At 47.4% G+C, this 13,105-nt stretch overlaps 1 protein-coding gene across 5 annotated transcripts in view; it reads right to left on the bottom strand.

Moving 5' to 3' along the window:
* Window positions 1–8,543, bottom strand: part of DOCK9 (dedicator of cytokinesis 9) — a 274,885-nt gene extending 266,342 nt beyond the window's left edge. For 4 of the 5 annotated variants that reach the window (XM_032314508.1, XM_032314517.1, XM_032314515.1 and 1 more), the window contains exon 1: window positions 8,080–8,208. In XM_032314508.1, coding sequence (XP_032170399.1) covers window positions 8,080–8,208 — 129 coding nt within the window. Of the gene's footprint in view, window positions 1–8,079 lie in introns of all 5 variants that reach the window. The other variant, XM_032314499.1, reaches the window with a different exon arrangement.
* Window positions 8,544–13,105: the final 4,562 nt, after the last annotated feature.

Here is a 13,105-nt window from a genome sequence, read left to right as displayed (position 1 = left end):
GGTTAAGTTTTCAGAATTAAAGCCTTAAGGATAGGCTTTGATTCTATTAAAGAAAGGCTGCAAAGAGACGAAGACAGGAGGGACTGATCAGGAGAGGACACGGAGGGAAAGGGATAAGAAGTTTGTAGTCAGGAGTGCGGCCAGAGGCTCACCAAAGATTTTAGCTTCCTTGCAGACACACAGATAAACCTGTACTTCTCTGCCCTTGGAGCTAGGTGTGCCTTTTGTCAATGGAACGGAAGCAAAAGTGACTGTGTGGAAGCCTAAGTCTCCACATTGTTGCCCTCCACAAGGGCACACCCCAATTAAGATGGTGGCTGTCCCATCAACCCAGGTGCTAGGATATGAAATAACACGTCCCAGCCATCCTTGACAGAGAGGTAGCGCTGGGAACCTCTGAGCCTCGGAGGTTCTGGGAGTCATCAGCCCACAATGACTGCAGCAAAAACAGAACATAGGGGATGCAGTGATGATGGAATGAGAAAGGCAAAAGAAAATCAAGAGAGGAAGGAGGAACGAACGATTTCAAAGTCAGTGGCCATGACAGTGATGCCTATTGGTAAAGAAAAGAACACAAAAAGGATGGCTGGTTTGGGATGAAAAGTGGCAATTTAAGTTTCATAGATGTTGAACATAAGGGACTCACAGGACAGCCAAGTGCACATGTGAGGCAAGTTAGTGGACAAGCAAGTCTAAGCTAGGGAAACTGAGGTCAAGATTCAGAAATCAGAGAGAAGGTGTGGCACTCCCTTTTGGTGAAGGGGGGAGATTAAATTCCACGAGCCAGTGGTGGAGAAGGGATCCTGCAGGAATGCCCCGGGTGGTGAGAGCAGCAAGGGGACAGAGGACTAGGGCATGGAGGAGAAGCAGAGAAAAGGAAGATGGCGGCGGAACGGCCCGAAACGCTGTAGACCAGCAAGTTGACGGGGTGAGGACGGACAGGACACCCCTGACCAAGGACAGAAGTCAGGCTGCAAAAGCACAATCCAAGGTCACACAGCGGTTACTAGCAAAGAGGTACCAGAACCCAAACAGCCAGGCCCAGGCCCCTGAACTTAACCACGAGCCCCCTGCCTTCCAGCAAAGCAATGGAAGAATTTTCTCATCATTACTCTTCGAAAACAAAACATAATGGCATCATAAATACTCCACATTCCACAATTTATTTAGACTACTGTCAAGACCTTTAGATACTTTGCAGTTGGTGCAGTATTTTACATTTTCTGCCCTGAACGGTCGGTCGGCAGTTTGACTTCAGAAACTGAACTTAATGCACATTTCAGATTAATCCTCAGGAGAAATTCCCACAGTTACAAGCACTGGACCAAAGAATGAGAATATGTTAAAGTTTCTAATATGTAGCCCAACTGCAAAAAGATTATACCATTCATCATGTCATAAAATCCAGGTGACACAATTCTCATGAAATGCCATGCAAATGGAGTCCCTGGAGTTGTGGACGTGGGCAGTCCTGCAAACAGGAGTGCCCGGTTCACCCATCCTTGCAAAGACCTTTTCTACCTTTGCAAATTTACCAGGCAAAGATGGCATCTTGTTTTAATTAATGTTTCTCTACTTTTTAGCAAGGTTGAACATTCTGGTCTGCTGTCTATTGGCTAATTATACTCCTTTCTTTGAGAAATTGCCTATTAATGTCCTTTCCCATTATTCTACAGGAGTGTTCTTCTTTTTGTAATTGATTTGTAAGAACTCTCAATAGATTTTTTTAAAATATTGTGACTGAGATATGGATACAGACAAATAGAGTGCATAGTGTTTCTAAGTTTATTGACTTTCAAATTTATGGTACTACTTGTTACACATAGAACAGAGGTTTGAGGGTTTACATGGGAAGGCAATCAGCAGAACGGTGAGGAACATGTGGTCCTAGACAGAGACCCTCCATTTACAGCTGTGTCACCTTGTGGTGACTTACCGTCCCATGCATGAAGACCTAACACAGGTCCTAGGATACAGTAAGTGCTCAATGAATCCTGGATCCAGATATACTGAGTCAAGATAACCAATCTTTTCCTTTATTAACATAATCAATACCTGAAATTTGCTAAAAACTACTAAGTGATTTAAATACGTGACCTTATTTAATCTTTATTTTAAAAACTCTAAGATAATAATGTTTAATAATCCCAACTCTCAGAAGAGCAAACTGAGGATTCAGTGTAGTAACCTGCTTGGAGGCCTCAGCTCACCAGTGGCAAAGCCACAGCTTGCTTCCTAAGCCCCAGACCAAACTGGTTTCTCCCTTTACTTTAACACTTTAAAAATCCCACTCCACCCTTACATGATTATTCATCCCCGCTTCTTTTATTTATTTCACATGTAACTCTTACATTTAGTTGTAATTTATTTTAGTATAAAAGCTGGGTTTTAGCATAAACACTGGTTTTTTGCAGCAGCATTTCCTGAATGGTGTGCACCCACCATGTTTGACTACTCCTCCCATGATACCCTAAATGTTTACACACTGAGGCCTATTTCGGGGTTTTCTTTTCATGCCAGAGACCTTTCTCTCCCTGTCACTGGGCCTGCATGACACAAACTCATTACATTATTTACCCCCAAGATTACACTTAGGAGAAGATGTCTCTAAGAAGTATATATTCACAGACTGCTATGAACCTCTTTCCTAAAATAGGTCTCAAAGAGACAAGGAAGGGGCGCCTGGGTGGCTCAGTCGGTTAAGCATCTGACTCTCGAATTTGGCTCAGGTCATGATCTCAAGGTCATGGGACTAAACCCTGTGTCAGGCTCTACACTAAGTGTGGAGCCTTCTTAAGATTCTCTCCCTCTGTCCCTCCTCCCTCATTCTCTCCCTCTGTCAAAAAAAATTTTTAAAGAAAAGAAAAAGAATTATTTTGTGGTGTCCTCTCAGCCACTCACTGAAACTGTTCCCCAAATTAGGAAATGTACCTCTCAAAATTTCTTTCCCTTCCTCCTACAACTTATCCCTCTTTGCCCAAGCTGCTCTGTTCCTTCTTGGCTTACCTGGGCATTCTAAGCTTTAGTTCCACCTCTTATTCTTTTTTGGAACAAAAAAGTACCCCTTATCTCCACATCTTCCAGGTCCAATTCAGTTTTTCTGAACACTTTCCCATGGACACTAGTTCTCTGTCATCTCCTCTTCCTCTATCGTGGAGCCAGCCATTTGACCCTTTAAATGTGCTCCTTATACTGTGACCAACTTTTTTGTAAACTACTGACCTGTCCACCTGTTTAGATCATAAACCCTCAAGGCGAGGACTTTCCTCATCCTCAGCACCCAGCAAAGAGTCCTAGCACAGAGAAGGCCCTCAATCCACAGGATTTCACAATTCCTTCCCTCCCTTTTCAAATTCAAGACATTACTAATGCCCTCCCATCTCCTAATATTCAAATGGACCAGAAACCAAAGAAACAGAACCTGTTGTTGATTATCTACTTGGAGATGGGCCTCCACCCAGCTTCCTGTGTTTTGGGACATTTCTGTTTTGTTCGGACTCGACCAGAGGGTGGAGAAAGACAGTGAGGTGATGCTCAGGCCAGTTCAGTTGTCAATTTACTAACATATCTGATTTAAAATTACAGACAAAATGAGGTTCTACCTTCCTAAGGATTTCAAAGACTACCACCACTTAGGTCTCACATTACCTCAGATAACACTGGAACCTTGAACCGACTGACCTAGGAGGGTGACGAAGGCCCCAAGCACGTAGTCCAGGAGAATATCATCGCACACCTTCTGTCCCTTCCCCTCCAGTAACACAAAAGGAAACTGAGTGACCCAACTTGGTTTCATTTCATTTCACACCACTGGATCTCCAAGGAGCATGGAAGGAGAGTTAGAAGCTGAGCATACTAAGATGAGCAAGGAAGTCGGAAGCCAGGTGACTTAGGCATCAACATCCAAGTGCATATGGCTGGGAAACCCATGCAAAGGCCTGTGTTATAATATTCACACAAATTTTTTAGAGAAAGGATATTTTTAGGCCTTGGGTGACATACTGTTAGATCTAGGCCATTATGATGCTATCTTTAATGAATCTGAAAGACCCAAGGTAAAATGCTTTGGGAGCTCCAAAAGCAATCACAATTCAACCCTGTTCAGGGAAGTTTTTCTTCTGAGCTTGCGTATTTTGAATGTGCTGCCCTCCTGACTATTCTAAATCATGGAAAGCTAATTCTGGAATTGTGGGGATACTTCTTTAATTACCCAAAATCATAAATTACTGGGGCACCTGGGTGGCTCAGTGGGTTAAGTCTCTGCCTTCGGCTCGGGTCATGATCTCAGGGTCCTGGGATCAAGCTCCGCATCAGGCTCTCTGCTCAGTGGGGAGCCTGCTTCCCCCTCTCTCTCTGCTTGCCTCTCTGTCTTGTGATCTCTCTCTGTCAAATAAATAAATAAAATCTAAAAAAAAAATCATAAATTACTTTTCCTACAGTCAAGAACATTAGTAGCAGTACCTTTACCTTCTCATAAAAGCATCTTAGAATTCAAGCATGCTGATAAGGAAAGGGACTCTAGGAACAATCTAGTATAGCCCCTCATTTAATATAATAGAGCCTGGGGCACCAGAGTGGCTCAGTGGGTTAAGCATCTGACTCTTGATTTTGGCTCAGGTCATGATCTCAGGGTTGTGAGATCAAGACCCATGTTAGGCTCCTCCATGCTCAGTGGGAAATCTGCCTCTCTCTCTCTCTCTTTCCCTCTGCCCTCCCCCTGCTCACACACTCTCTAAAATAAAGAAATAAATCTTTAAAATAAATCTTTAAAATCTTTAAAAACCATATAGAACTTTGAAGTTCAGAGAAGTTAAGCGACAGCCCAGCATAACTTAAGTAGCTGGCAGAATATGTGCCAGGCACTGTCAAAGAGCTTTATCTATAGAACTCATTTAATCTTCCCAACTAACCCTAAAAAAAATAAGTACAGAATTATTTCCACTCCACAGATGAGGAAACTGAGGCACAGCAAGGATAAGTTATGTGCCTAAGACTGCCCATGGGACTCCAGGGCCCATGGTCTAAACTACTAATCCTCTAGGATTAAAACCCAGGACCCCTGACCCCAGAGAGTGTCCTCTCTATTACAAATAATTCTACGCCTCGCCAAAGTGCGAACCACATTCAAAAGTGTCGGCAAACCTTATTTAAATTCTGATTAGAACAAACTACCTATTAAAGATTTTTTTAAGCAATCTGGGAAACCTGAAGAGTATATCAACAGATTATTTATTAATTTTATCATAATGGCATTGTATTTCTGTACAAAATATCCCTATTTTTAACAACACATACTAGGTATATGGGGTAAAAGAACAAAAGGCCTGGAATTCCCAATGTCACACGTATACAAACACACACACACACACGCACACACACGACACTTAAAACAAAGTTGGGTAAAATCTCGATAATTACTGAATCTGTGTGATGGATTATAAGGGTTCATTATACTATTCTCTCCATTTTTTTTGTATGTTTACTTTCAAGCTCTTCAAATTAGTACAAAATCATTTTTAAAGTCCCACAAACCTGAGCCTATGAAAAATGAAGCTATCAAACAATAAAATATTTATGAGCACATCTCACTTTTAAAGTTTAAGTGGCACCCTTTATTACCCACTGAATTATTTAATTTTGTTGTTTCTGGTCTCACTACCAGCCACTCACCAAAACTAGAAGCATGTCAAGAGCCAGTTAAATTCATACCCTATTCATTTTTAATTTTAGCCCACCTGCAAAACTGCTTTATTGGTCAGCTAGTTAAGAATATTTATTGAGTTTTTACTATAACGTAGGCATTGTATTAGCATTGACCCAAGTCATCAAAGACAGAGCAGAGCCATACTTCCATCCAAACATGGATGAATAGACCATGGGATTCCAACCCCTGGCTTGGTTGCTGTTCGGTCTCCCACAAGGATCAGGGGGAACCTCCTTATATCCTCCTAGATTAAAGCCAAACCAGAACTTCTGTGGCAGGTGCATCTGCTGTGGTTTCCTAACGGACACTGGGGAGCAGCAAGAAGAAGCAGGTGGTGGCAGAGTACCTGTCTTAGGGGTCATTTTTAGCATCTGTATGCTATCTCAAATTCCTCCTTCTGCAATGCAGAACCATTGCCACGCACATCCCACTCTGCCAGGGAGCCCCTCAAATGCCCCAGGGATGACACCTGCTCTCCTACAATTTTTTTTGTTTGTTTTGTTTCATCACCAGTTTCATCAGAGAAGTGACCACTGACAGACAACACTAAGAGCTGAGACACTAGCCAGGCATCTGACTGTTCATGGGGAAGGTGCCTAAGGAAAACAGATGTGCTATTAAAGTGTCATAAGGTAAGACAGAAGTGTGTCATACACGGGAATAGACATTACCAGATCACTATCAGTAGGCCGCCTCCAGTAGGAAGGGCAGGTACTCAAGGAATGCTGCACGTCTACAGCTGTTGCAGTGTGTGCGTATTTTGGAACTTCCATGCTCAGCCTAATGGTTATTAAACCAGTACCTCCTCTTCAGGTCAGGCCTGCCAGAACTTTGGAAATCATGGTATAGTCATGTCTTACTTACTCTTCTTTTGCCTCAAATCCCTAATGAGGACATTAGCCCCCGGGGTGAAAAGAACCGAATTTCAGGTAACAAAAGAAAAAACATCACAGATGTTGCAGGCCTTATCCTTAACATACACCCAATGGCAAAAGTCAAGAAGATGCAGGGTCCTCCTTGGGCCAAAGGAAGAGAAGTCAGTTTGGGTTTTGGAGGAGAAGCCGGGTTCTGGTCTATTCCCAACTCTGCTCTACTCTTTCCATCAAATGATCAAGTTCAATAGAAAAGAAAAAATAAAATCCCTGTTTATTACTGGCAGACTGACTGGAGTTTGAGGAATCTGGGGTGAGTTGGCAGAGCTATCAATTGAGAGAAAAATCAAACTAAGCAAGCTGGATATGGAAACCAGCAAAGCCTCATCTCCAATATCCACGAACATCATTCATGTCATCCTGTGTCTGCTCAGGAAGGGCATCTATCTGCCACCAGAATGATGCCTTGGCTCCTGTGTTAAGGGCCCCTGCCCTCACCAGGACAATATCCCACACACAGCACCCCAAAGCAGAGAATCACTTCCAAGGCCCATCTTCTTGCATCACTCCAACAAACACCACAAATCTCCCGCCCACAAACAAGCCCCTTTCCAGAAAACAAATGCCAACAACAACGCAAGGAGCAGCTAAAAGTTTCCAGCTGCCCCAGAAAACATGCTGCCGTCAGAAGTCGCTCCTCTCCTGCACCTTCCAAGTGATCTGGGTGTACTGTGTTTCCAAATATAGCAGGGCCAGCCCTGGCTACAGAAAAGTCGATTTAAAACTTCATCTTCCTACACCCAGGGACCCATTCTTTAAAGATGTTCTGTTACGACCAGATTACTCTTGGGGCTGCTTGTTTCACTTGCTTCAAATCCCCAAACTTCTTGGTAATCTGCACCAGCGCTGAAATTACCAAGGGTTTCTATCACGCCCCCTAACCCTTGTAAGAGGAGGCCAAACCTCAGGAAGCCGGTTTAAGGGGAGGGGGCGGAACCGCTTCCCTTCTGGAGCTCAGCCCACCCTAAGGGTGCGCAGGGCCACCTCTCACCCGGGTTACCGACTGGAAAAAGAAGCCCTCACCTCCACTCCCCTGCAGCCCTCCAGGCCATAGGTGCCAAGACCCTCCAGAATATACCGGAAGAGCCGGGGACTGCGGGAGGAATGGGGGCAAGGAAGTGTAAAGCCCCAATTTAGCAGAGGAAGGTAAACTTGCGGGGGGTCGGGGGGAGGGGACGGAGTTGAGGGAGATGACCCCCTCACTTCCAGGAAATTTCCCAGGAGGGAAGGGGCAACAGTGGGAAGAGGACCCCAGACTCGGGGTGGGGATATGGAAGTTACTGCCCTCCAGGATCTTCCCCTCTCTCCCGTCCAGCATCCACCACCGCTTAATCCTGCAGACCCAGCAGAGTCGTGCAGCTCGGCCTGGGCCCGACCGACTTAGAGGAGCGTGGAGGAGGTGGCCGCCCGCCCGCCTCCCACCGTCCGCGGTCCCGCACTCACCAGAAGCACCGAGCCACGCACCACCTCCGACACGCTCTGCCGCAGCTCGGCCGCCGTGCCGGGCTTACTCAGCGCCCGGGTGAACTTCCGAGTCTCCGCCGAGGCAGGGAGCAGCGGCGGCTGCGACATCCTCGCCGTCACCGCCGCCGCTGCGCCAGCTCCCGCGGTCCGGCCCGGCCGCGCCGCCGCCAGGTGCGCCCTGAGCGCCCGGCCTGGCCCGCCCGCAGCTCCCGGCGCTGCCACCCGCCCGCTCCCCCTGCCGCTCGCCGCGCGTCCTGGCGGCGCAACCCGAGCCGCGCCCTCCGCACCGTGTCACGCCCCGAGGCGCCCCCGGAGACGTCCGCGGTGCCCGGCACTCTGAGCAGCGCCCGGGCTCGCTAGGGGCGACCGTGAGTGTGGCGGTGGCGGAACCCCCATGCCACCGGCCTCCCTCGGCGGCCGCTCGCCGGGCCGCCTCCTCGGGGCGGGGTGTCCGGCGCGGGGCGGGGCGGGGCGGGGCGGGAGGAGGAGGAGGAGGAGGGGCGGCGCGGCGGGACGGCGGGCCCGGCAGGTCTGCCCCGCAGGCGCTGCTCGGCGCCGGAGCGAGGTGACGGGACGCCGGCTGCCGGACGGGTGGGGCGCCCCCCCCCGACCCCTCTGCTTCCCGGGCCGCTAGTCCGAAGACCCGAGGTGAAGGCCGCGCACGCCGCTGACAGGGCGCACGGTCTGGCGCTGGAGCGGGACCAAGTCCCCGGAACCGGCGCCTGTATAGTGGGACCCCACGCTCCGCGGCAGGGAGCGGGCTCGGTGGCACCACGCCCCCCGTGCGCCCGGGGCTCTGGGGTTTCGGGAAGGTGGACTTGATGCGGCACGGACAGAGCACGGAGCGGGATGGAGCGCCCTGTCCGGGACGCGGCGGGGAGCGCCACACGCTCTCGCAGCGGCGCTTCTCGGCCTAAAAGCCCTCAAGGGGCGTAGCGCAAAAGGCGGGGAGCCTCCGGGAGCGCCCCCGGGCGAGGGGCGGCGCGGGCCGGGACAGTCGCTGCGAGTCACGCAGACCCCGGCCCGCAACGGCGACCTGCTGCGTCACCTTGGGCGGGATCGAAACTTCTGAGCCTCGCCTATTTCTCCTATAAACTGAGGAAAAATAATAACCTGCGCGAGGCTGAAGCGACACCTCATGCCTTCCTGCCGCCCCTCCGCGGCCGGGCGGGACCGCAAGGCTCGGAGCCCGGGAAACCCAGAAGCGCCGGCCTGCGAGCCCAACGCAACCCGGGAGTTGGCGGCTGCTAGCGACAGCCACCCATCTCGGGAACTTCCTCACACAGGCTTTACCGCTTTCCCATCCCTACGGGGTCCCACCACCTTGTCCCCTGTTCCCCTCTTTTCTGAGGAAACCCTAAGCAGCCTAAGTCCGACCCGGGCGGGGAGAGGGCGTACGGGGGGGCGGGGGAGGAATTTGAGCTGGACCTCGAGCGCATGCTCAGTCGTCTGGGTTTGGGCGGGTTCCCGGGGCGGGGATAGGCGGCTCCGTTGATTGGCCGATCTGTGCAGGCCACGCCTACTCTCTGCTGATGGACAGCTCCTCACCTGCCAGGTCGGATTCCGCCGCGCGCGGTGGTATCTTGAAGCAGGCGTTCGGGGGAGTCGCCGCCACCGCTCCAGCCCAAGATCCCTGAGGCGTCGAAGCCTTCTTCCCCGCAGGGAAGGAGGCCGTCCATTTCTGGCCACCCCACCAAAAAGCCAAACACTGGCCTAGCTCGGAATCTTAAAGGGGTAGGGGAAACCCAGTCTCATGCAGGAAGCAGAACATCGCGGTTCAGGACTTCACGGGCTGGTCTGGCGCATAATACGACTGGAGGTTAGGCATGCAGTTAGCGCTCAATAGAAGCTCGCTGGATTGGATTATTTTCCTAGTAGGTTGGAATGCAGGATATGGCTCTGAGTGAGCCTGACAGGCTAGAAGATACACGAAACAAGTCATGAATGATAATAAAAACAATTCACAATAACTCATTTCCTCCTCAGCGATTTAAGGGAATAGCCTAGACATTTCCCAGCCCTCTCCTGTTCCTAGCGTGGAACCGGATTACCCCCACACGGTGCGGCGGGTGCAGGCCCCTCTCTCCCTGCCCTTCGGGGGGGGCTTTTGCGCTGTTTTGTGTGACCAGGCACGTTCCGCATTCACACCTCTGGGCCGCCCAGGGGTACGTCAGTCAGCTCCCTTCTTAGCTAAACTGTTAGATCCTGGTCTGAGAACCCTAAATTAATATTTCCCTTCGGGCTTCAACTCCTTGAAGTAGTCCCAGGCAGCACAAACCTTTACCCCACTGTGTTACCTTGGCTCTCTAAACCGTATATACTAACATAGAAGGCAAACCGATGATGAATTTTTTTTAAATTAAAAACAATAGCAAAAGCATACCGGTTGTGGGGTTTTCTTTTTTTCTTCCTTTCCCTTTTTGTTCTAAGAAACATGTAAGTTAAAGAAAAGAGAGAGCACGTATGTCCGGAAAGTGAAGGGTTTCCCCCAAACCTTCTCCTAATTTCATCCATGTCTCTACCAATTCTAAATTCCATGCTTGCTTACTAACTGGTTAGCTTCTAGAATGGGCAGATTTTCGTTTAGGAAACAAAGTGTAAGGTGCTGGCAGTAGTTACTGACAATGCCTTTTTTTTTTTTTTTTTTAATTTTATTTGAGAGAGAGAGCGAGCACAAACATGAGGGGAGCAGCAGAGGGAGAAGGAGAAGCAGGATCCGCACTGAGCAGGGAGCTGGACATGGAGCTTGATCCCTGGGATCATGACCTGAGCTGAAGGCAGATGCTTAACTGACTGAAAGCCACCCAGGCGCCCCAATGTCTAATCAAGTACAAGTTCTTTTTTTTTATTTATTTATTTATTTATTTTTTTAAATTTTTAAGTAATCTGTATACCCAACATGGGGCTTGAAACTACAACCCTGAGATTGAGAGTCACATGCTCAGGGTGCCTGAATGGCTCAGTCAGTTAAGTGTCTGCCTTCTGTTCAGGTCACCTGGGATCAGCCCTGCCTGGGGCTCTCTGCTCAGCAGGGAGCGTGCTTCTCCCTCTCACTGTCCCTCTCCTTCTGCCACTTGTGATCTCTTGCTTGCTCACTTGCACATTCTCTCTCAAATGAATAAGTAAAATCTTAAAAAAAAAAAAAAAAAAAAAAAAGCAAGCAGTCACATGTTCCACTGACAGAGCCAGCCAGGTGCCCCTCAAATGCAAGTTCTTGCAGTCAAAGAAGGAGGCATGGAATATGTGAACTAAGCCCAGGAATGCGGATTTTCCCAGCAACCCAAAGGTGAGCCTTTTATTTTCCCCCGGTGAAGTGTGTTGTTAATAAATGGGACATTTCTCATGTTTAAGTTTGAGCAGAAACCTGTTCCTTACTGTTCTGGGTTGAATTGCATCTCCGAAAAAGACATATGGAATCCTAGCCCTGATACCTGTGATGTGGTCTTAATTTGCAAATAGGTTCTTTGCACCCTATTTGCAAATCAAGTTAAATGTCATCAAGTTAAAATGAGGTCATACTGGGGCCACCTAGCTGGCTTGGTCTGTGGAACACATGATTCCTGACCTCAGGGTTGTGAGTTTAAGCCCCACGCTGAGTATAGAGATTACTAAAAAAAAAAAAAAAAAGTATTTGAATAAATAACTAAAATGAAGTCATACTGGACTAAAGTGCCTGATGTCCTTCTGAGGAGAGACACAGACACACAAGGAAAAAGCTCTGTGACAACAGAGGCAGAGATTAGAATGATGCATCTGCAAGCCAAGGAATGCCAAGGATTGTTGGCAACCGCCAGAAGCTGGATGGGACAAAGAAGGATTCTTCTCTTGAGCCTTTGGACAGAGCACGACCCTGCTGACACCTTGATTTTAGAGTTCTAGCCTCCAGGTCTAGAGAATACATTTTGTTGTTCTAAGTTACCCAGTTTGTGGTTCTTTATTACGGCCGTCCTTGGATATAAATACACTGACCAAAAAAATAAATAAATAAATACACTTACCAAAGGCTCCTTTTTTTTAAATCCCCACCAGAGCAGACCTAGAATTGTCTAAGTTTTTACTACTCCATTAACTCTCATGAGAGAGGAGTCACCCCTTTATAGAAGGGTGAGTACCTCCTCCAGGCCAGGGCACTGCGTGGAATGGAGGCGCCTGGTATTGGTTTCGTGGAAGAGACATCCATCTATTTTAGCTTCAGGAAGTAACCGATCTTTGTTGTTCTGAAGTCATAAGAAGAAAGGTTTCCTTTCTGTTGAGGATGATACTAGGAGGTAGTAGGCATGAAATGTAATCGCAGTTGGTTCGGAAAATTTGCATCTGAATAACTACCCCACCCAAATCCTCATAATTCAAGCATTTTCCGTGTTTTGATCATAACCTCTTACTGCATCATTTCCTTGTTAGGTTTGCTTTTAGGATTTCTAGGTACCTTAATGATACATAATTAGTCCAAACTCTTTTCCTGCTTATATCTTGAAGAAGCATGTCTGTTTTGGGTATAGATAAAAAGCAACTGTAAAGACTAGGCAGTCCTGTGGATTGTAGCATCTAGAGAGTCATTTTTTATTTTATCCTTGCATCGATTGAGTTTTTTAAAATAAGTACCTATTATTGTTGTACTTTTTTCCATACAAAAGTCAAGTCCTTTATTTTACAAAAAATATGTTGGCCTCTGTTGTATATAAGGCACTACTTGAGATCAATATTTATGATAACACAATTCTGAAGCTTCTTACAATCTGATGGAGAATAGACTGAGTTTTTTATTGTGGCAGAATGTACATAATGTACCCTTAGAAGAATATCATTCAACATCCTTTCACATATGAAGTTATTATGACCATATCCAGTTGTCTCCTATATTTCTCATAATCATTAGTGTTTATAATTCAACTGTTTTAGACTATAGCATGGAACATTGTTTCATGTTTGAACTACTCTTTTTATAGTAAATAGTTGCTTTGCTACAAAACTAATAATAAAGTAAGAGGGGGCTATTAAATTAGCT

The sequence above is a fragment of the Mustela erminea genome, chromosome 15 (assembly GCF_009829155.1).
Source record: "Mustela erminea isolate mMusErm1 chromosome 15, mMusErm1.Pri, whole genome shotgun sequence".
Taxonomy (NCBI): domain Eukaryota; kingdom Metazoa; phylum Chordata; class Mammalia; order Carnivora; family Mustelidae; genus Mustela; species Mustela erminea.
The sequence above is the reverse complement of the archived record's forward strand: the minus strand, read 5'-3'. Positions and strand labels throughout refer to the sequence as shown.